General features: G+C 42.7%; 1 protein-coding gene across 1 annotated transcript in view; it reads left to right on the top strand.

Moving 5' to 3' along the window:
• Positions 1 to 1,949: 1,949 nt before the first annotated feature.
• TMEFF1 (transmembrane protein with EGF like and two follistatin like domains 1) overlaps positions 1,950 to 23,994 on the top strand; it is a 79,421-nt gene continuing 57,376 nt past the window's right edge. The window contains exons 1-2 of the mRNA XM_024559961.4: positions 1,950 to 2,588; positions 23,596 to 23,705. Coding sequence (XP_024415729.3) covers positions 2,393 to 2,588; positions 23,596 to 23,705 — 306 coding nt within the window. The 5' untranslated portion in view covers positions 1,950 to 2,392. The remainder of the gene's footprint in view (positions 2,589 to 23,595; positions 23,706 to 23,994) is intronic.

The raw sequence follows: 23,994 nt of genomic DNA, 5'->3' as shown, positions 1-23,994 counted from the left end.
TAAATTAATAGTGTTATATTTTGTCAATTCTTTTAACTATTGTTAATCATCTATACAAAAAACCATTTGTGGTTTTAATTTGCTTTTTATTACTAGAGGGTTTAAATATCGCTTTATATACTCAGTATTTGTTTATACGGTAAGGCATAAAACACAGTCAGCTTCCCGTTTTTCCTGTTATGTCAACATTTTCTTCTTGGTTTATATTCATTCTTTATATTAAGTATATTGCCTATTATCTACACTGAAAAGTTTCCCTAATGTGGCTTTGCTTCTTTAAACGTGGATTTTCACACGTTTAAAAATTTTTTGTGAGTAAAATTTATCAGTTTTTCAATGAGATTTAAAAATGCCTTCTCAGGTGAGAGGCAGCGTAATTGAATGAAAAAGGCATTCGACTGAAAAATGAATGAAGAGGTCTTTCAACAATGCAGCCCAGAGTCGTTTTGGCCTAGAGCTGGGTCTCGCTGGTCACGTGTGATAGGAAGAGCACTGCACTGGGAGCACTGCACTTTGCCTCTCTGCGTCCCAACTTCCTCATCTGCAAAACCGGGCGGAGAATGAAAACTCCCCGTTAGGGCTTCAAAAACAAACTGGAGAGCTTCGTCCAGGTCTGGCATACAGCAAATCCTCTCTCTCTAGCTATTATTAGTGAGAGCGGGAATAGAGACATTTTTGTTGACTGGGTGTAAATGAAAACAGGAGGCTTTGGCTAGAAATAAATGAAAAAGAGATATTCAAGTGTTTTAGGGTTTGCAAACCATAAATACAACAGGCAGTATCAGATCGGTCAAGAGAAGAAAGAAAAGCTGAGGGTTCTTATAGTAAAAAGGACATTCTTGAGAAGGATCTGTGCAGGGTTGGTCTTAGATGGTAATCCTCTGGATCAGCGATTTTCAACCTTTTTCATCTCATGGCACTAATTACTAAACTAATTGCTAAAATTCTGTGGCACACCAAAGAATACATTTTTTATGTTTTTTGCCACTCTGACAAAAAATGTATAATTTTGATTCGTTCATACCACACGGCTATTGTTGTGTCAGCTGTTGTCATTAAAAAAAAAAAAACCCTGACAATCTAAGGGGAAAGAGGTCAATGCCCATGACTAAATAGTCACGTATTGCATGTTTAAAAAATTCTTGCAGCACACTGGTTGAAAATTGCTGTTCTAGATGACCAGTGGTCTGGGCAATGGATGTCAGGTAATGTGACATTCTGGATACCTGAACATTCTTTCCTTGGTCCTTCAGGCGGTTATCAGAGGGTTATCTGGCGCTTTGATGCATAATATATCCCTATGCAGGACTAGAAAGTTCAAAAAGTTAAAGTTCCCAGGCTGGTTAAAACAAGAATAGAATTGTTTCCTCATACCTTAATCTTCTTGATTTTAGTAATTTGGCAGCTTGACTACGGTGACTCCCTTTTATTTCTTCACTTTATCCCTTACTTTAAAACAGTATTTTAAATTCAGTTTGGAGTATGTGGAAATGGGGTGGGGGTGAGGATCCTAGAAATTTAGCTATTTACTCCCATAGCTAAGAACTACATAGCTTAGTCAGAACTTGGGTTCCAATTCTGATCCTGCCCATTTCTTGCTCTGCGACCTTGGACAAGTCACCTTCACCTCTCCAGGGCTCAGTCTCTTTACCTAGAAAAAAAAAAAAAAAGATAATAGACCACTAGCCCTCCTCTCCCATCCAGCTGCTGGGCGAAGAAAGACTTCAAAGCACCTACAAAGGACGGCAAAAATACCTGTTACGGTAATGCCTACGGAGCTTCCCGGCCCCGCCAGCCCACCGAGGCCGGACCGCGGGGCGGCCGCCGCGACCCCCGCCAGCCGCGCTCCCGCCCCGCCGCAGGAACAATAGCTCCCCCGGAGGCGGCGCCGGCCACGGGCGGAGGCGGAGCTGCCGGCGCGGGCGCCGGGGGTGTGCGCGGGGCGGGGTCGCCGCCGCCGCTCCCGCCCGCGGCTCTGTCACGCGCCCCTCACCGGGCCGGCCGGGGTCTTTGTGAAGCGGTGGCGTCGGCCGCGGACACAAAGCAGCGGCGAGGAGGCGAGTCAGGGGCTGGGCCTGGCCCGCGACCCCCACCCGCCGCGCGCCTGCTCGCTTCCCGAGCCTCGGTCTCCCCTACGTGGGCTCGCACCCTCGCGCGCACCCTCGCGCGCCCGCGACCCTCGCACGCGCCCCGACCCTCCGACTGGGTACCGAGCGCGGCTGGCCGGGGCCTAGCGGACGCAGCGGGTGGGACGGGGATGCCGAGGGACTGCGCCCGGGCGCAGCGGCGCGGCTGCTAGGAGTCGCGGTGGCAGCGGCGGGGCTCTGGGCGCGCGGCTGGATGCCCCGGGCCTGCAGCTCCCTGCGCTTCCCGCCGTCCAGGGGCGCCAGCCATGGGCGCCGCGGCCACTGAGGCGCCGCTCCGGCTGCCTGCCGCGCCCCCACTCGCCTTTTGCTGCTACACGTCCGTGCTTTTGCTCTTCGCCTTCTCCCTGCCCGGGACCCGTGCGTCCAACCAGCCTGCGGGTGGCGGCAGCGGCAGCGGCGGGGAGTGTCCCGGCGGCAAAGGCAAGAGCATCAACTGCTCAGGTAGGACCGGCCGGAGCCCGTCCCCGAGGCCCCTCCCTCGTCCGTTGTCTACCCCGTTCTCCCGGTCGGGAGGCCAGTCTGGGAAAGGCCCCGGCACGGGGGTCCCGGGGAGCGGAGCCCGAGGACGATCGAGGGCGTTCGAGGGCGGAGGACGGGGCGCGACCCAGCCGTGCGTACTTGGGGACCGGCGTTGGGGATGGGGAGTGGCCGTGCGTGAGCCCATGTGTGTCGAGTGGCCGGGCGAGGGTGGCCCGGCGTGTTGGGAGGTGGTGAGGCCCGGACCCAGTGAGGCGCAGGCAGCTGGCCGGGGCTCCCGGTGTGATCGTGGGTGTGCACGCGGAGCGCGTGTTTGTGTTGTGAAGGCTGGGGGGGGGGGAGTGCAGCCCTAGGCAGTGATTGTGTGTGTGTGTGTGTGTGTGTGTGTGTGTGTGTGTGTGTGTGTCCGTGTGTGACGGTGAGGGGCGGGGGCCGAGACTGGGGGCCAGGGGAGTGACCATGTGCTGGGGAGGTTTTTCCTTAGGGCACTGGGGTCTCCAAGGGCTGGTGTGAGTAAAGGGAACCGGAGGCCCAGAGGACGAAGATTGGCGGTGTAGAGTCACTGTGTGTGTGTATGTATGTATGTATGTATAGGTGTCCTTTGGGTGCATAGGTGAGCGCGCTGGGGGGTTGGGTGACTTCGGGTCTGTGGGTCTGAGCAGCGAATAGTTCTGGGGCCCAGGAAGTGACCCTGTGTTTTCGTGTGTTGTACGTGGCTGAAACCTGGGGCTCGGGGGACATGCCCTGGAATACACATTGAGTTTGAAGGATGCGGGTCCTGGAGTGAACCCCGTTGTGTCGATGCAGAGGGAGGGAACTAGGGAGTCATCCTTTGTAGGGTTTGGGTAATAGAAAGAGGTAATTAGGTCTCAGGCAGTGCTTCCTGTAGCAAGGTGCGACCCTGGGTTATTAAGGTGGTGTGGAACGAGGGAATGATCCTGTATGTGTATTTGTGTGTTTTGCAGTAGGGCCTGGAGATTGGCAGCAACGGGAGCTAGGGAGTGACCTCTCCCCTCACTCTGAGGCCGCCTGCACCCCCTCCGCGCCGCCCCCCACCCCCCAGCTGTTAGAAACAAAGAGCTTGCTGGGGCTCTAATGGATGGGACGGGGAGGAGGGTATTCGGGCAGTGAAGTCCCCTCTTCCTTTCAAAAGGGGTCCCAGAGGAGCCCTGGGGCTAGGAGAGGCATCCAGGTCTCATTTAGGGGTGGGTGGGTCCTCCTGGAGCTGGCCCAGCAGATGCTAGTGATCATAAGCCACAGCCTTGCTAACTTCCTCTTTTATAAATTCTCAATTCTCCATTTGTCTTCTTTAAACTATGGGGATGGGACAAGAGACTGGGCAGGAGGGAGGGAGAGAGGCAGGGGGAGGGGAAAGGGGAGGATGGACTTCAGGCCACTGGGGATCCGCTGGCTTGCCTGCCAGGCAACCTTTGTACCTTTGGGCTGCTGAAGGGGCTTTGTTTCTCGGGGAGTGGGGAGGAAGCAAGAGGCCTTAGCACAGACTCTTGCGCTACCCTAACTGAAGAAAACCTTTGGCCTGCTGTTTAGGTTTGGAGGTCTCAGGTCTTTTAATGATTTTCATAATGGTACGTTTTATGATGGGGACAAGATTTTGAGCACACAAGATTTTAATGGGAAGTCCGTTAAAAGCTTTTCCATCCATGTAATAACTTTTACTTTATTTTTCTAATGTTAAATGGGATAATGTTTTAATAAGTAATCACACACTAATGGTTGAGAATAAAAACCATTTGTATTTAGAGTGCCTTTTGGTAAATTATTGGTTATCAAACTTGTAAGTGATCACACCATGTCAAATATTTTATGGGCTAATGTGCTGTAGTCATTTGTTCTTGCTAAGCTAATTTTTCCTTAGCAAAATGTAGTGTTGATGGATGTTTTTGTGTATGTTTTCTAACTCTAGTGCATGGTACAAATTTTAAAAAAGGACATAGAGGTCCAGAAACCATGTGGTGTAGGAAAAGGAGACTGATTTGGGGGCCATGGCCCTTGCTAAGCAGCTGTGTTGTTTGGAACAAATTACTTAATTTTCTTAGTTTTCTTTTCTATTAAAAGAAGGACTTGGATTTAATAATATCTGAGCCTTCTTTAAGGATTTATTGATGTAAATGTCAATGAATTAGGCTGGCCAAATAAAATGTTTTCTAATGCTAAGAGACACCTGAATAACTCTGAGCCTAAAGCTAGAGTTTTAACTAAATTACATTTGTAGATTCTTGTTAGGATGAATTTCTGGGAATGATTCATATGGGAAAAAATTTAAGTTGATTAATTAGAGAATTAGAGTAATTGGGTCTGAACATCTGCATCTATTAACGCATCTTGATTATGTAGATTTTTTGTGGCTTTTATTACCCAGGTATTTTCCACATTTACTCCTTTATATATTTGACTTTTAAAATCTAAATGCTGATATTGACCCACTGTTGATTTTTATTTTTGGTTTTGGACCCTAATTTCAGCCTACTCACCTTTCTGGAGCCTGACCCTCTTAGGCTGTGTGTGGTGGGTCACTCATAGCTGTGTGGCCCTTGCAAATGTGAAGAGCTGGTCTGTGGCTTTATTAAATTAATAGAAGTTGTCTAGATCATGGAAAAGGATGGAATTCTGTGATGTTTTACTGGAGACTTCCTTCCAAAGTGGTTGATGTTGATATATTAATCAACCTGATATTCTACCAGCCAGCTAGAATATCTTCCTAGAAGAGTGTAACAGATTTTCGAGCTTCTGCTGTTCAACACTTTTCATTTTTTCCACTGGCCTATCATTAAAGATTCTATTAGATTGCCTTGTTAGTTATGTATATGTATGTATTATCCTCCCTTTTTTTCATTTCAGTAATCTTACCAAAAAGCAAACGTTGTGTATCCTGCCTTACTAAAGACCTCACGGTGGCTTTTTCTTCTTACTGTGTTCAAAAACTTATTTACCCGTTCTACAGTTTTGTAGGGAATATGTGGCAAGTTTACCCATAGATGTTTTTCTGGGTTTGCATCTCTCCGTTTTTGAAAATTGAGGATGCACTCTATTGTTCCTGGTCTTTTTGGCGCCCGGTCAAGGTAGCTTAGATAATCAGCAGTCAGATCTAAAAGTTTTTCAGTATCGTGAGGTGTGATTTGTTTGGATCAGAAAGCAAATTCTTTTGAGCTACCTCTGTATTCCATTACCGTCCATTCTCCATGCCACTTACCTTAAATGGTTAGCTCCCTTTTATCAGAACTCTATGCTTCCCAGTTTGCAGATCACACTCCTAGATGAAGATAAACGCAGCGAAGAAGCTGCATGGGTCTGCATTTGTCCCTGTCGTCTCTTGATATTACATCATCCTCCCTAAGCAGGGAGCCCTTTGTTTAGCTCTTCTTATTCTAAACAAGCTCTATTTATTTACTCTTAAAATTTTCCTCTTGCCTCAGCTCTCCGATCATCATTCTGGACTTTATACTTACTGCTTTATTTGTATTTATTCTTTTAAAATGTAACTTATTAAAAAGTTCCCCATTCATCTAAAGAGAAAAGAGTTTAGAAATGCATGATTCATGCGAAGAAAGATGAACTTTGAAGAAAAGTGACCTTAGACATTGACATTTTTTCTTATTTCTAACATGAAGGTAATGATAATGGTCCTTTTTGGCTCTAGAGTGAGAAGAAGGAGGAAGCTAAATATGTGAGATAGTTCTCTCTTAGGGAATATGGTTAAAGAGGTATAAAAACATACTGAGAGGCTATTAAGTCACATTTGGTGATAGACAAGGTAGAGATTTTGAAGTAGGTTTTAAAAATGTCGGGAGAGTTGGAAGTGTGTCCTCTCGACTGAGATACGGTGGCAAGGCTGGTGTAAGTGCATAGCATATATTTCAGATGAGGAGAAGTGCCTCCTCTTAGATTAGTGGCAGGGCAGGATTTGGGAATAAAAAGTGATTTTTCCCTAATTAGCATGGAATCTTGGGAGGGGCACTTCTGCAGTGCTGGTGGGTATTTGTTAATTTATTTAGTGAACCTTGATTGAATACCTGTTTAGTGTAATCACATATACTAGACGGTAAGGGAAATACTGTTTATGAGAAGCCATCCCTGCCTTTGAGGGCCTTATCTTTCTGAAAGAGGTGGTTATTAGTCTCTTGTAAACATATACAGTGGAAATTCCTATTTGACACATCTGGGCTTTGTCCCCTCATCAGTAAGCATTTATTGAACCCTGAGGGCACTGAAATTTTTTTAAGGTATACAATTAAGTGTTTGCAGAATATTCACACAGTTATGCAACCATCACTACTATCTAATTCCAGAATGTTTTCATCACTCCCAATGCACAAAAGAAACCCCCCATACATATTAATATAGTCATTACATGTTCTTCTCTCCCCCCAGCCCCCGACAACTTACTCTTCTTTCTGTCTCTATGGACTTGTCTGTTTTGGACATTGCCTATCAATGGAGTAATGCAACATATGGCCTTTCGTGATTGGCTTCTTTCACGTAGTATGATGTTTTCAAGGTTCATCGTGTTTACATGGATCAGAACTTCATTCCTTTCTATGGATGAGTACTATTTCATTGTATGGATATATATGTTTTGTTTATCCATTCGTCAGCTGATGGACATTTGAGTTGTTTCCGCTCTTTGGCTGTAATGAATAAGGCTGCTCTGAACATTCATGTACAAGTCTTCGTGTGACATATGTTTTCAGTTCTCTTGGATAAGTCCCTAGGAGTGGAGTTGCTGGGTCCCATGGTAACTCTGTTTAACATTTTGAGGAGCGGCCAAACTTTTTCCCAAAGCGGCTGCACCATTTTACGTTTTTACTAGCAATGTCTGAGGGTTCCAATTTCGTCCCATCCTCTTCCACTCTTGTAATTGTGGTTTTGATTATAGTCATGATAGTGAGTGTGAAGTTGTGTGTGGGTGTGGTTTTGATTTGCATTTCCCTAGTGACTGATGACGTTGAGCACATTTTCATGCACTTACTGGCCAGGTAAATGGACGTATAAATTTCTTACTTATATGACTATTAGATTTTTATGTCTATTAGATTTTTTACTGGATATTATTATTAGATATGTCTATTAGAGTTTTTACTGGGAGTAATTTTAACATTCTGAATTAAACCATACTAAGTTGCACAGCACACACACACTCAGACTGAGCTCTGAGTGTGTGAGCTCTAGTTTGCCCATCGTTTGATTGCTCTGCTCACTGAGAAAGAGTCAGTTGTGTGTGTCCTGCAACTTATTTGTACCATGGGTGTTTGTGAGTATAAATTAATAAGTATTACTCAAGTTGATTAAATATGAACGTAGAAAGAGTTGTTTTTATTAAATGTTTTGAAAAGACTTGCTAAAGCCAAGAGGCTGAATGAACTGCCTTTCATCGAATTAGGTTTTGGTAAAGACAACTGAAACAGATTAGAGAAACCTTGTAAATCTCTGGAAGGATTCTGCTCCTAGAAAACTTTGCAAGTATTTTTTAAAGTCCATATTCCTCTTTAAAGGAAAAGAAAATGGACATTGTAGGTAATGGCTTATGGGTGTGCTTTAGCCAAGAAAGTGATCCCCATACTCAAAAGAAGTTTTGGTGCAACATGCGGAAAAGAAAGTACATTTATTTATGTGTTTGAAGTTAAAAGTGGCTAAAATATGTACATACCATTTCTACACAATTTCCCACTTTACCTGACTTTCTTGATTAATTGGTCAGCGATTACTTTTGTGTTTGAAAAGAGGGTTTCCAGTGTACATGGTGCCCTAAGGAAGATACAGATACAATGTCAAGAGAATGAGTAATTGTGATTTGCAGGAATCAAAAACACTTTCCTGCCCTGGCTGGTGTGGCTCAGTGGATTGAATGCCGCCGGCCTGTGAACCAAAGGGTCACTGGTTCGATTCCCAGTCAGGAGACATGCCTGGGTTGTGGGCCAGGTCCCCAAGTAGGGGGCACGCAAGAGGCAACCACACATTGATGTATCTCTCCCTCTCTTTCTTCCTCCCTTCCCTGCTCTCTAAAAATAAATAAATAAACAATTAAAAAAGAAAACAAAACCCCAAACACTTTCCCTGAGAATGGGGCACTAGAGCTGGGCTTTACAGGCAGAAGGGAATGTCATCTTGGAACACCAGGCATGTTGGCCTGAGACCTTTGCTGTTGATGTTCTTTGGCCTGGAACCTTCTTACCCAATTATTTACCTCTCAGCTCTTTCAGGTTTTTAATGGCACTTCCAAAATGATGCCTTAAAATTGCAGCCTTTTCCACCTTCCATCCCCTCTGCCCCTCTCCCACCCTCATCTCCCTTATCCTTTTTTCCTGCTCCTAAGCACCTTTTCCTGTGTGATGTGTTAGTTCCGTCTCCTCTATGTAGCTCCACAAGGGCAGGGGTCTGTGTCTGTTTTGTTAACTGCTGTACCCACTGTCCCGAGAATGGTATCTGGCACATAATTAACGGTGTCCCTGCTATATTTAATGTATGTGGAATGAATTAATGACTGAATGAACAGAGAAACTGAGTAGAGTTGGGAAGGATATTCTGGGCAGAGGGAATGGTATTAGAAAAGGTACAAAGCCAGGGGGGCAGTGAAGGGAATATTTTGGGATACTGAGATATGAGGATTTAGGCAGGAGATGATGAGTCACACATTGTCCCATTAGTGGAAGGCCTGGGAGGCTCATCTGAAGGGTTGGCACTTGCTCTGAAGACAAACGGACACTTTTAAAGGATTTGAGTAACATCATGGTTTTAGAGAGCAGAGTCTGAATTGGCTGAAGATGAAAAGGAGGAGGGAAGAGACTGGGAGCATTGGGAAAGATTACCGTGGAAGTGGGGGGAACCGAGAGGACTTACTTGGCCTGCACAGGGTTTTTAAAAATTGCATTGGTTATTAACCATTAAAAATCTGGAGGTTTCACTTAAAAATCTGGATTTTGGTCTTCCCTTGTAAAGTTGGAGGTATTGGCAACAATGGGGTCTCATTTCTATGTGGCAAAAATCAGCCAGAGCTGTCTGGTGAGGCCTGCGCTCTTGACTTTGCTAGCCTCCCATTGATCTTTTTCTCCCTTAGCTTCTGGCTCTCCTGCTGTAGGAGGAGGGGTGAATTGTGATGCTCTTATTTTGTCTTGGAGGGACTGTTTGGAGGAGAGTCAGATTTGTGGCGTATATTTCTTCCCTCATTCCTGTTATTCACAATCACCAAGTTGGGTGAAAACCCTTACCTCTGCAGTGCCCACCCTCCTTGTCTGAACACCCCTCCTGCCTGTACTCCTTGCAGCTTCCACTGTGCTGTTCTTTTCAACTCTTTCCTTGAATCCACTTCCTGCCTCTTTGTATTTGAGAGCCACCTGCGACCCCTCATTATACAATCCTCTTGAAATTCTTTCTAATGATGTTTTTGATCATATCTATTTTCCTTTATTGTTTTTGTATTTTAGTTTTACTACTTCCTTTTCCTTTTTCAACTTTCCCTTTTTTTAGTCTTTCTAAATTCTTTAGGTAGAAATAGACCATCATATTTCTTTTTCCTTTCTGTTACAGGTACTTCTGGTAAAATTCCTCTCATCATCGTTATAAAACATGTATTTAGGTATGTTTATAATTTGTTTTGCTTTACAGTCTAAGAATGCACTGCGGAATTTCTAGCGTTTGTATTAAAACTAGGTGTGTCTCTGAAAGATCCTTGCACCCTAGAAAAGAAAGTGTTATTTCCTTGGCTTCTGAGTCCCTTCTTTCATAACTTAATTTTACTTCAAACTTTTTACTTTGAATTCATTTCAAACTTAGAGGAAAGTTGCAGGTTTCCCAGTTGTTAAGATTTTACCACATTTGCCGCATTGTCTCTTTCTGTACCTGTCTGAGTCAGTCTTTTTCGGAACCCGACTCTGCCGAGTTGGCCCCCCGCCCAGGGGAATAGCTTGAGATCTGCTTTATGTCAATTCTGTGCTGCGTTTTCTCACCTCCTGTTCAGGACCCAGTGAGGCCTCAGGTTACAGTGGTGTAGGTTTATTTTCCACAGTGTTCCAGTTTATCATCTTTTTGTTACTCTATTTGGGACACGCCCATCTCCCCAAATTCATACAAACAAATACAAAGAGAATTTTATTTTGTTTCATTTTCTGTTGTATTTTTAATTTTCATGTAGGGGGGATTTAAGATATCTGCTGAAGTCATAACGAGACCCATCTTTTTCTGGACTCGTGTTTGTCTTCGACTTTTTAAGTGTTAGGATTTGTTTCCCACCCAGATGTAGACCATTCTGCTTGCACAGGCATTCGCCCATTTGCATTAAATGAAGTTGTTATGGTATTTGTGCTACCGTCCTCCATCATCTTCATCATCATCGTCATCATCATCATCATTTTTTAAAAGTGTACAGCCAAGTGTTTTTTGGTATAGCCATAAGGTTGTGTAGTTATCTCTACAATCCATTTTAGAACATGAATTTCTTTCTCCCAAAAAGGAACTTCATAATTGTTTAGCAATTACTCCTCAAACCCCACTTCCCCAGCCCTAGACAGCCACTAACCTCCTATTTTTTGCTGTGTGTTTGCCTCTTTCCTACGAATGGAGTCACACAGTGTGTGGCCTTTTGTGATTGGCTTCTTTTACTTAGTATCATGTTTTCTAGGTTCATTTGTGTTGTATGTATCAGAATTTCATTCCTTTTTGTGTCTGGTAGACATTTGGGATGTTCCTACTTTCTGGCTGTCAGGAATAATGCTGCTCTGAAGGTACAAGTTTTTGTGTGGACATATGTTTTCAGTTCTCTTGGGTGTGTACCTAGGGGTAGAATTACGGGGTCACATGGTAACTCTGTTTAACATTTTGATGAGCAGCCAAACTGTTTTCCAAAGTTCCTGTATCATTTTATATTTTCATCGGCAGTGTCTGATGGTGCCAATTTTTCCATATCCTAGCCATTATTTGTTACTGTCTTGTTTTTTTTTTATTACAACCAAACTTGTCCTTTTAAGTTCATCTTTTTGATTGCTCATTTTCCATAAAGATATTTGTATGTGGTTTCTTTTATGAAATTTGAGTTCTCAATGTCTTTTAAGCTGGGTTGGGAGATAATGTCATCCTATTTACTTCCTTCCTCTCTCTTTTTTTCTTTGTTAGAAAAATTGTTTTAACAAAATTATTTTCACTGTTCCTACTACTAGTTTCCTTATTAGCTTCTCTCTTTGGAGAAATGAGGCATTTAAGAGTTGGCCTGCTTCTCAGGCACTTTGAAATTCTTTTTAAATCTTAAAATTCCCTCAGCATTTGCTTTTAGTTTATCAGGGGATTTTAATCCTTTGCTACTATTTGAATACATTTCTATTTTTATTAGTGTCATGTATTTTTCGTGGCTCAGTTGTTTTCATCATTTTTTGAAAAGTCACTTCAAGGTTCTAAGTTCTTAACCTATTCTTTTGACTTCAAAAATGTTGGCAGGCATTGATTTCAGCCTCAGCTCCATGTCTCTCTTTTGTGCAAGTATTCTGAGCTTTTCTTTTCCATGAAAAAAAAAAAAAGAAAAAGAACAACCACACCTTTTTCTTTGTTATAAAAGCAGTATTTGTTCATTGTAAAAAATTTGAGGAATATGGAAAAATATAAAGAAATATGATGATTGCCAGTCGCCTCTGAAATAACTTAAGGTTTGTGCTGAAGTTGCTTCATTTTATACCAAAAACATTTTGAACCTTTTTCTTGATATTAGTGTTTGCTTTGGCATTTTTTGTTTAGCCTGGAGTCACTGTTGTCCACAGGTCAGATCTCCATTAAGGTTTTTCAGTTCAGTTTATTTTGCCTTGTCAGCTTTCATCTAATACTGTTTTGCAAGTGAATCTAGTCTGCTGTTATTTTTGCATCAAATGTGTTGTTTACAGCCTAATATATTTAGATTTCCTATTGTTCACAAGTCAGCTCAGTTGTTTGGTGTCCTGTGTTCATTTTTCATAGTGTTTTGTCTCTTCAAAATATTTTGAGATATTTTTGAGGTGGTGCAGTTGTGTTTGCCATTATTGTTTCCTTTTTCTAGTTCAGACCATAAGTGCTTCTTAATTACCAGTTAATTAGACTTAGTTTTTGGGTTTTTTTTTTTTTAAAGTTCTTTAGTTTAAAGTTTTTAAAACTATTTTCCAACAATTTGCTGGGGTTTAAGGTTGTGGTTGTTTTAAAGTTTTGGTTTTGGTGGATCCAACCAAAGAGGAGAAGTAGCATCTGTGGTTTCTGCTGCTCTTTTGTTCAGGATCTCACTCAGCCCTCATACTCCTGGGAGGGATTATTACTGCGGCCGGCTTTCCTCCAGGGAGTGGGGTTGGCCAGGATTGTATCCTTGGAACTCTAACTCCGGGGCTCTTTCGAGTGCAGAGTTTTGTGAAGTCGTTTTGAAATTCTCTTTTAAAATAGTTCATATGAGGTTCTCCAGTGCCAGCCTGCAGGTTGTTTTTCAGATTTTTGTCTTTTTGGGTGACTTCTCTGGATTCTGGCTACCTTCCGTTCCACTTAGTGTTTAAGACATGAAGGAATAGTGGTTATAAATAGAGCCGAGGGCAATATTCTTGTGTTTTGATTTATTTCTTGATATTTTAAAAATTTTGGTGGCAGAAATGTGTTGAGTGTACTTACAAAATTTTAAAATATATATGTAAATGTATGTTACAAAATATAAATAGGATTATTACTATATAGTTTTATAACTTTTCAGAGTGGATCTTGATCTTAATATATCAATATGTGTTTCTACCATGTTCTTTAATTTTAATGGCTGCATGGTATTTCATCAATAACTTATTAATTCCTCACAGATGGACGCTTAGGTTATTTGAAACACTTTGCTATTATAAAAAATGTTGATGTTAACAATCTTGCACATACACTTGTGTATGTTTGTATCCCTATCATAATTTCCTAGAAATAGAATTATTGAGTTAGAGGATCAACACAATTAAATATACTGCCACGTTATTCTGTGAGAGGTTCATCAGTTTATACCCTCATTGTTGGTTTGAACACTCATTTTCACATACCTTCTTCAGCACTGGCCACAATGAAAAAATAACAACTAGCTCTCAGTGAGGCCCTTACTGTGTGTCCTGCCCCGCTCTGAGTGCTTTCCGTGTCTTTTTTTGTCCCCCCGTCAGCATTATGAGGTAGGTACTATTGTCCTCCTCTTGCAGAGTGGTAAATCAGCACGGTGAAACACAGCCGGTGAGTGGCAGAGCCAGGCCACTGGTCTGGGTGGTCTGTTTGTGGGGTCTGCCCTTTAAACCCCCAATCGTAATGCCTGTTTATGGTTGTTAAAATTTAATATGATTTATCTAATTTTTAAAATTATTTTTATTGAGGTATCCAATTCACATAACATAAAATTGACCAGTTTAAAGTATGCATTCCAGGGGTTTTTGAATACATTTACTATGTTGTGCAACCATCACGACTTTCTACCACATCTAGTTTTCATTCCTGCACAAAGACTTTCCACACCTATTTACAGTTAACCCCCAGCCCTCCTCTGCCCCCATCCCCTGGCAACCATACCGAGACTCAGCGTCTTTGTGGATTTACCTACTCTGGACATTTCCTGTGAATGGAATCGTGCAGTATGTGGTCTTTTATGCCTGGCTTCTTTCACTGAACATATTTTTCAAGATTCTTACATGTTGTAGTATGTAATTGTTTGATTTTAAAATACAAGTTTATTGTAAAACTCAAACAATTCAGAAAAATACAGAATTAAAGAAGAAAGTTTAAATTCTACCAGGAGAGAACCGTGGTTCATATTTTGGCATATATATCTTCCAGATTTTTAAAGTAGGCATTAAAAAATAAGTTGTGTTATACATATTTAAAAAAATCTGCCTTTAAAAAAACAATGTATTATGTCAGAAAATGTACAGATTCTTCATTATTCTTTTAAATAACTGTACTATAACAGTTTTAGTTTATGTGTCTGAGAAGGCCAGCTAGTCAGAAGTAGGAGTAAGAGAGAGAAAGATCTCAGCTTGAGACCTCTGGTTAGGGCTGGACGGGGCTGGAAAGACCCTGAGCACCGTTCATGCCCATCCAGGGATCTAGGTCTTTTTTGCTTTCTGGTTTTGCCACAGGTTGTCCTCCCCATCACCTCGGCTGAGCACCCTGACACAGAGGCATGTAGACCTGCAGGAGGCAGCAGGGAAGGGTGGCAGGTTTCAGAGTAGAGGATTGACCCCCTCCCAGTGGGTGTTGAACAAAGGGTAGTTTGGCAGTAAGCAGTATGTAGAATGGGATGAAAAATATTGGAGTCAGCTTAATTGTGTGGCATATGGGAAAGTTCTGTGGTTAAATATAGCTTAGAGAAGTTTTAGTCATCTCTGCTGTTAATGCTTTTTAATATTAATATAAACTGCTTTTGGTTTTATCTCATGAAATACTGAGTACAGTTTACTTTCTCCCTCATATCTTTATAGCAGAGGATAACTACTGTTACATGGTTAATTTAGTGAGCAAGTGGAAGAGAATTTTAATTTCTAATTCATCTCATTTCCTGGGACTGCAGTCATCATTTACCGAATCTGTAACAGTCAGACCTTCCAGAAGGAATTAAGTCCGAGAGCCGAGGTCCCACTATTTGGTTTTACCTGAAGGGTCTTTTCAGCCATTTGTGTCATCAGTGGTGTCCCTCACATTGGTCTAGGGGAAGGAAAGTGGGGAATTTTTGTTTAATACCAACTTGTACTAGGGACTGTTGTTTTTTTGTGTACGTCTAACCATTCCAATATCTTCTAAAAGGTGAACCTGGTCCTGTCGACCCCCATACTAACACCTTGTCTGTTACATAGCAGATTGTCTCTGGGGTTGTGTTAGAATCACATCCCCCTTGCTCCTTTGTTAAATATGACCGTATAGAATAGAGGAGGAAGTCACCCATTGTTCAGCTGGTGTAAACACAGCCCCTGTTGCCATTTTCGGGTTTTCCTGGCTGGATTTTCCTGTGTGTTTTTACATGCAGTCACAGTGCGTGTGAAGTTTTGTCTTCTGCTTTTTCACTTGACATTCATCAGCATATTTGCATATTGTCACATATGAAAATATACACAACCTCCTCAATAGCTGTACGATGCTCCATGGCTGTGCTACACCATTGCCTGGTGTGGCATGGCTTGAGTGTTTAAATATTTTAAGTGTGTTTTCAGTGTAGAGGTTGTGGAACTGTCTCCCAGACAGTTGGATGCAGGGTCAGGAACAGGCCTTGTTTGGGGGGTTTGGAACCATTCAGCAGGGGTCCTGTCACATTGGATTAATGTGCTTTTCTAAAAAAGGGGAAGGGTTTCCCAAATACTTTAACCTCTAGACAATGAGTGTAAACCCATGGAGATTGGGTTATTCTTAAGAACAAGGTGAAAAGTTTGAACATGTCCTGTGGGGAGTTGATAAGGGACCACCTAGAGGTGAACTGAAGATTTCCACATGTTGGTAAGTACTCCAAGAGCATTAGTTTATAGGGCTTACCCCTGCAGTGCTCGAAGACTGGAGGTAGCACTGGCAACGCAGATGAGATGGCTTTAATAAGGTCGGGGAACCCAGGTTTGAAGACTCAGAGTGGTGGGAGTGGATGAGACGGCCGAGAGAGAGGAAACGAGGCGACATAGTGGGATGGCTGCGGGCAGAACGTGTTTACATACAGGGTGGGACAGAAGGAGGTTTACGGTTGTTTGTATGGAAAGTAATAAGTAATGATATATATTACAACAATATTATATAATAATATTAATACAATAATTGATCAGTAATAATAGAAGAATAAACTGTTATATATACTCACTACTGTAAACCTCCTTTTGCCCCACCCTGTATAGCAGGAGACCTCTAGACTTGCTGCTTTAGGATTCCGATAGTTGGTCCTGACTGGTGTGGCACAGTGGATTAAGAGCTGGACTGCAAAGCAAAGGGTTGCTGGTTCGATTCCCAGTCAGGGCACATGTCTGGGTTGTGGGCCAGGTCCCCAGCAGGGGGCACACAAGAGGCAATCATGAATTGATGTTTCTTTCCCTCTCTTTCTCCCTTCCCCTCTCTCTAAAAATAAATACAATCTTAAAAAAAAAAAAAGATTCTGATAGTTGGTTAATCAAGAAAGCTATTTAAAGTGGGGAGTCACAAAAATGACCCATTAAAAACATAAACTTATGAGACAACATTTTGAATGAAGGCCAGAAATGTTTCTTTGAGAGTAGTTGGAACTTCCCCTTTCTTGAGTAAATCACTTTCATAGTACATTGATTACAAATTCCAGTTTTAATCTCTTTAAAAAGGAACTGAAAGACTCATGGATGCAGGAGTCTAGAGTTTTATCTTGCCTACACCTAATGCAACAGCAATTTTTAAAGAACACTTCGACTTTTTAAAGTCTCATAGCATTCAATTTTGTTTTCATAGAAACTACTTTCACTTTTATGAAATGTTGGCACCTCATACTTGCAATAACAAATACAGTTGGCATATACAGGTTGGATAACAGCTGTAACTGCCTCCTGGAGCAGAAGAACAGCTCCCCTGGTTGGAGCTAAAATACTCATGACCTTTCTAGAGAGTGACCTTGAGGAAGAGCGTAGCCTTGAGGATTCATTGTGCCGTAGTCGGTATGTTTCACAGGGACTAGCACACTTTGGTTAATTTGGAGAGTTGATTAAGTTGGAGGTAAGTTCTAAGAGTGCTGTGGACATGGACTGGGCAGTAGAAGGGAAACGGAAGTAAAGGAGAAGTCGTCAGAGAGTTGGAGGGATACTTAACAGGTTGGAAGGAGAGGGCAGGAGTATTAACTACTGTAGAAGGGTTGAGAAAAGGGTTGGGAGACTAAGAAAAAAGCTATGGATCTTTAGACTTAAGGTCATGTTGACCTTGAAAAGAGTCTTGACAGGAAGGGGGAGAAAGCCAGGCTTGCTGGAGGTAAGGCATTAATAAAAAAGGGGACTCAGGCTACTGGTCAAGATGGTGGAGTAGGTAAACGGTACTTTTATCCTCCCACGACCCCATCAAAATTACAACTAAACTACAGAACCACCCTCATTGAGAACCACCTAAGGTCTAGTGGAACAGAAGTCCTATAACTTGGATATACAGGAGAAGCCACATCAAGCTAGTAGGAGGGGCAGAGACTCAGAATGGGCTGGTCCCACACCCACATGTTAGAAATTGAGAGGGTTATCTTGGCTGTGGAGATCCCCTCTGAGGAGTGAGGAGTTCCAGTCCTACACCAGGCTCCCCAGGCCAGGGTTCCAGTGCCAGGAAGACACGTCTGTATAACTCCTGGCTGTAAAAGCAGCAGGGACTACGGCTGAGTAAGATTGAGAGCTTCTGGAGTCTTGGGCGTTCCTCATAAAGGACCCAAGCATGGACTTACAGTCATTTGCTCTGAGCTCCATGCTGGGGCAGCAGCTCCAAAGGCATCAGAGACATACGGGGAGGAACTGAATTGTCAGGCTTCAGGGAAAGAGCTGGAGGGGCAGCTTTCTCCCAGGCAGAAGTGCTGGCAGAGGCCATTGTTCCTTTGCTGAGCCCTCCTCCTTCAGGTACAGGTATTTGTCTTATCCGAGTCTTTGTTAGCCTGGCTAACACTGTTCTCCCTGCCCTGGTGATTCTCTGAGACCCTGACCCACCTAACTTGTGGGCTCACCCAGATGCTTTTAGTGGTTTTTCCATACAAACGGCCTGTTTTGCCTCATTCCTCAGACTTTCCTAAAATCTCTCAAACCTCCACAAACCCCAGACAAGCAGCACCTGGCCTCATTGTGCTTCATACGTCTTGCTAAGCAGCCCCAAGCCTGGGCACCTCCAAGCCCAGCACAAGTGGCAACCATGTGCAGATCACTTTCTAGCCTTTGCTGGGTGGCCCTGGGCAGTACACAGGCAGCGGCTGACCTTGGCCTGCACTTCCAGGGTGGCCTCTGAGCCGGTGTACCAAGTGGACAGCTTCAGGCCTCCCTGGAGCACCACCCAACCACCTCTATGAGCAACACACTCAAGGGGCAGACTCAGCCAGCACAGAGCCCTGGTGAAGTGAGTCCTGCTCCATGGGGTGGGCCCCGCACAGCAGCTCCTTTGCTGTAGTCTCGGCTGGTATGCACAGCTGATTGACCCTTGATCTGGAGGGCCAGTGTGTCTCATTTTCTACTGCAGCCTGAACCCGGTTAGTGCTGCTAGCAGTTGGGGATTTTGGCACCTCAGGTTCAGCAGGTAAATAGTATTCCTTTCCCTAGAGTGTCTTGTTTTCCAGCTTTGAAATGTTAATGAAAATTGAGACAAGTCTCACATTAAGGGAATTGTGTGATGGGCAGATCTGCAACCAGAGCAAAATATTTTTGTTTCGAGCCGCTCTTCTGAGTGCTTCTTTGTGTAAAACATTTCTATTTGGAGAGCTGATTTTTGAGGGCCTCAGTAATGGCTCATCTATTGTGCTGAATTTCCGTCCTGGGCTCAGGAAGGCAGGTGTGTAATCATCATCGGGATTGACGGGGTCATAGAACATCCTCTTGATGCCTGGTGCTGTACAGGATACTTTGAGATATCTGTCAGAAGGTGATCCCAGAACAGAATTCCTTCTGTTCTGAGTTGAGCTAAGGCAGCGGTTCTCATGTTTGTGAGGAGTCAGAGCACCGGGAAGTCATGATGCTCTCGATAAATCAGTTTTATTATATGATGTAGCAGAAACTTACTTAAGACTTCTGCTCGGAAAATTTATCTTGGTTAAGTTTACATGCAATCATCATATCAGGATTGTGTTTTAATTACATGTATCAATGACCTGACCACTAGTGGCTTAAATAAGGGCTTTATGTATAAGAGCATGTGTTTATTTCTTGTAACAGTAAGTCTGTAGGGATGCATTCTTGCCCCTATCTTTCTAGTCTATCATCTTTAGCTTGTAGCTTTCCTCTCCATGCATGGAAGACAGCTGCCTCAACCTTGGGCACAGGTTTACTCTCCAGGCAGGAAAAAGAATGGAAGACTGAGGGAGGAAGGGACAGTCCTTATTTATGAACTGTGGCCCAGAGTGAGCAAGCCTGGGAAATACAGATTAGTTACCTGAGTCCCTTTTTTCCCCTGGACAAAATTGGAGTTCCTTTACTAAGTAAGAAGGGGAGAATAGACTCAGAGTAGGCCATCAGCACTGGCTATTCCAATAACAAAACAATTTAACATGTACATTCATGGGCTTGTGAGGTTCATGATGATGTGTTCTCATAAAACACTGTTGGAATTTTTCTGTTAATGTTCTTGTTGCACATGGGATTTTGTTTATAGCTGGCAATCTCAGATATTGACAGTTTAGAAATATGTGAAGGAAACTCCTAAAATGAGAATATTCTCTCTGTTGCCTTTTACCTTGCAAATGAGGAAATGAAATTCTTATTTTTTAAATGGCGGTACACTCTAGTATATGACACATTAGTTTCCCTAGACTATTAGTTTTCCTAATGTCAGTGGTGAACCACTGATATTAATTTTTACGTGTATTATTAAATGACGTGTGTCTCTTTTACTCATGTTGTTTTCCTAGATAAGAACAGCCTCATTTTTTTCTCTTTTGAGATGACTCATGTTGAGGGCAATTAAAACATCCTTTATTTTTAAACATCTTTTCTAAATTCTGTATAATGATCCTATATTAGTTTTATAATCAGAAAAAAAGATCTCACTCATTTTTCGAGATTAGTGCAAGTCTTGCCACCTCCGACCCTGCACCCTCTGCTTCAAATCTGTTTCTTTCTTCTTATTTCTTGAAACTTCAAGAGCAGTCACAGCCCGTGCAACACAATTCTTCCTTCAAATGCAGGCTATATGGAATTCATCACCAATTGTTGATGATCATAAGCTCCCTCTTACATATATTTTCTGTGTTACCAAATTCTTAGCATAGGAGTAGATACATAGTAGATACTTAATTGCTTCTGATCCAATACATAATCACATCTAACACATTAAAACAGTAACATATCATGGACTTGATAGCAAGATAGGCATAAAGTAAAACATGACTAATAATCAGGTAATCAGAATTTTGTGACTTTTACCCTTTCCTATTAATGTAGGGCCTCTAGCTCCTCCAGAATGCGCCCCCCCCCCCCAGGGTTTATTCTAGGATTTCACCAAAGGGTGTTTTATGTGGGTTCACTAATGCATTCTGGCCACTGCCACGTGGCACGTGTTTTTCTTTCTGCGAGGTTTGCTGTCCCTGCAAGTTGCTCAGTGGTACCTCACTCTAGACATCAGGGGTGCGTGCCTGACTGTTACCATCTTGTCCTGCCTGGGGTGCTTCTGATAGGCTATGGCTGTTGAGGTGTCCCAGCCCTTCTTCTCCCCTCTTGTTATGTGGGCATCAAAGCAGAACTCTTTACGTCTGTTGCTTCAGAGCTCTCAGTGAAAGCCATTCTTCAGTCTTAGTCTCATTGTAGCCCCTCTGTCTGTCCCCGTGGGCCTTTGCGGCTGGGCTGTGGGAGCAGTCCGACTGATAGACACCACCCTGTATTGGGGCACCCGTCCTGCCAAGGCTGTGCTTATTGGGCCTAACTGTCCTGCCTCCCTTAGAAAGGACAGGTGGTCTCCCCTAGTGTTCCTGCAGACAGATACCTGAACAACTCTAGGTCTCCTGACATTTGTGAATCTTAGTGGCAGGGAAAGTTTAGGTTCTAGACTCAATCCTGTTACATTTTTAAAATAGAGCAGGTGCACCATATAACAACTCAAAGAATCTCAAGCCAAGATAGCAAATTGTAACTCAGCATGACCTTGACCCACAGACAAGACGAAAACTTTACTTATTCTTATTTTATATATCTGACCATATTGGAACCTGGTGAGAACTTTAAGGCTACAAAGAAAAGAAAAAGGAGAAATGTACTAAATTTTATTTCTGAAATTGTTCAATTCTCTTTATTGCCTGAAATTGGTTAAGCCTATAGTTGAGCAAAGATGCTATAGCTTCTTATCCTCTTTTCCAGAGCAGTTTGGTATTAACATTTAGCTATCTTCCTTGGGTTTCAACATATACACTGGATAGTAATTGGACCTGGTCCTTGTGCAAGTTCCCAGTAGGACTGTAGGTAGGTAGGAAAAAAGCAAACCCCCTTAGTGTGGAGTGTCAAGAGCTAATGCAAGTGGTCAAAGGGGATAGGGGCGGATGAGCAAAAACTGGGATATGAGGAGAGACAGGAACATGAAGCCTCCGTAGCCCAAGTAAAAGGAATGAAAAGATGGTCATCTGTGTGCCTGGAATAGTTTGTGAAACAGTGAGAACATCGAAACAGTTGTATTCATTTCCTGTAATGTTTTTGCTCATGTCTTTAAAAAATTTTTTTTTTGACATATATGTTTGAGCTTTAGTCTAGTTTTGTGTACTTCTAAGGAAAGTAAAAAAAAATTTTGGTAACCTTACCTGCATAGACGCATGCTTACCTTTGGTTCAGAGTGGCTGCTCAACTGTCAGCTCCTTGGGTATTTAGGTCCTTGACTGCCAGCATCTTGGAGGGTCAGCTAAGACCCCAGACACCACTGTAGAGCAGTGAGAACAGATGGGGCAGAGAGAGGCAATGAAATACCACCGGGCAGACGTCACTAGATGCACAACTTCCTCAACTCAGTCCACCGAGTCCTGCTGTGAAATCTAGACGTCACAGACCACCAGGGATGAGGGATCCTGGACAGTTGCTCCCTGAGACCTGCTGGCCAAGACCTCGTCTTGGTCTAGAGCTGCAAGGAAACCTCGTGCTCTTCCCAGGCTCAGCTATGGAGCGTCAGTCAGAGCTAGCTGAGGCTGCTCTGCTCCCGGCCGGGCACGCGGGTTCCCCGCTGCCCTGGGATGAGTGGTTTGAACAACCATTTGTTTATTGTTTGCTTAAAAGAATTTGTAGTGGCCCTCATTCCCCATATGGAAAAGTGAACGTTGCTTTGTAGTGATTTTTACCCAGTTCCAGACTGGCAGCCCTACTTGGTTCAGAGCGGCTGCTCGGATAAGTGCTGTCGACTGTCAGCTCCTTGGGTATTTAGGTCAGCTCTTCCCCTTCTATTCTTGCTTGCACTACCTTGAAGCAATTTCTTAGGTGTTCTCAAAGCTTAATTTGATGCTTTCAGAGCAAGACTGACAGTCTTGCAGCAGGAGCAAGATGACCACAGATTGCTAGTGTTGGCTGTGCTTCCTGTGGTGGAATAAAATTAAACCAGGCATTCAAATATTTTAAGTCTAACAAGATTTTGAATCGCTTTAATTTTGTACACATAAATGCTCCGTGTGTGTGTGTGTGTGTGTGTGTGTATGGTCTGAAATTCAGGTTCTTTTGTAATTAAAAAAGGTTTGTTTATGGTTTATTGTCTAGAGAGAATAATGATTACCCTAAATTTATTCTGGGTACCAAAAGAATTACGATTCCTTTTTTTTTTACTTTTTATCTTTTTTGACTTCTGAAATGATGAATGAAAGTACTTAAACTCTTTTACCATGTAATATTTCACATACACAAAATAATACTCCTAGACAAAACACTGTTTAATTTCTCATGGTTTTGAGCTTCGTATAAATGGCGTTGTTCTGGATGTGACTTGCCTTTTTCTAATTAGTTTTTTCATTGGGACCTGATTAACATAACATTATATTAGTTTTATGTGTACAACATAATGACTCCATATTTGTGTACAATTGTGTAGTTACTATCCCTAAAAGTAGCAATCACTGGAAAAACACAAATTTTAAAACAATAGTAAGAAGGTTATTTTAAAATCTTGGGAGGTCAACATAGATTGGATTCCTTTTAGGCATATCATTATGCCAGACTCTCACTGGGGACTCGGACATTTTGTGTCCTGTAGAACTTGCTTTTTGTATATTCTTGTTGTGATACTTGTGAATGAGGTGCTGTACGGACTTCAAGCACTTTTTCATTCATTTATGTGTGTGTGTCTGGGTACGAAAGACGAATAACCGTGTGAAACGAGCTTTTCCCTTTTCCAGAGTTGAACGTGAGGGAGTCCGACGTAAGGCTCTGTGATGAGGCGTCCTGTCAGTACGGAGGCGTCTGTAAAGAAGACGGGGATGGTCTGAAATGCGCGTGTCAATTTCAGGTGAGAAAACTCAACCCACTGTGAAATAGTTTCCCTTTCTCGTGTTTTAGAATTCCACTGTCTTCAAATGACAAGGCTGAAAACAGCTTGAACCCCACAAGGAAGTAGGGGTCACAGCCTGCAGATTCTTTTTTGTCAGGTGAGGTGCTATTATTTGTACCTCCCGTGCCTCTTTCCTTGAACTAAGAGGACAGACTGACAGTAATAGATGTAAAAATGCATTGAAAAAAATATTCTTTCTATTTAAATGTAAGGTCTAATTGTCATCCAAGGGGAATAAGGTACAGGT

The sequence above is a fragment of the Desmodus rotundus genome, chromosome 1 (assembly GCF_022682495.2).
Source record: "Desmodus rotundus isolate HL8 chromosome 1, HLdesRot8A.1, whole genome shotgun sequence".
NCBI classification, from domain to species: domain Eukaryota; kingdom Metazoa; phylum Chordata; class Mammalia; order Chiroptera; family Phyllostomidae; genus Desmodus; species Desmodus rotundus.
Note: the sequence above shows the minus strand (reverse complement) of the source record. Positions and strands in the feature narration are given on the sequence as shown.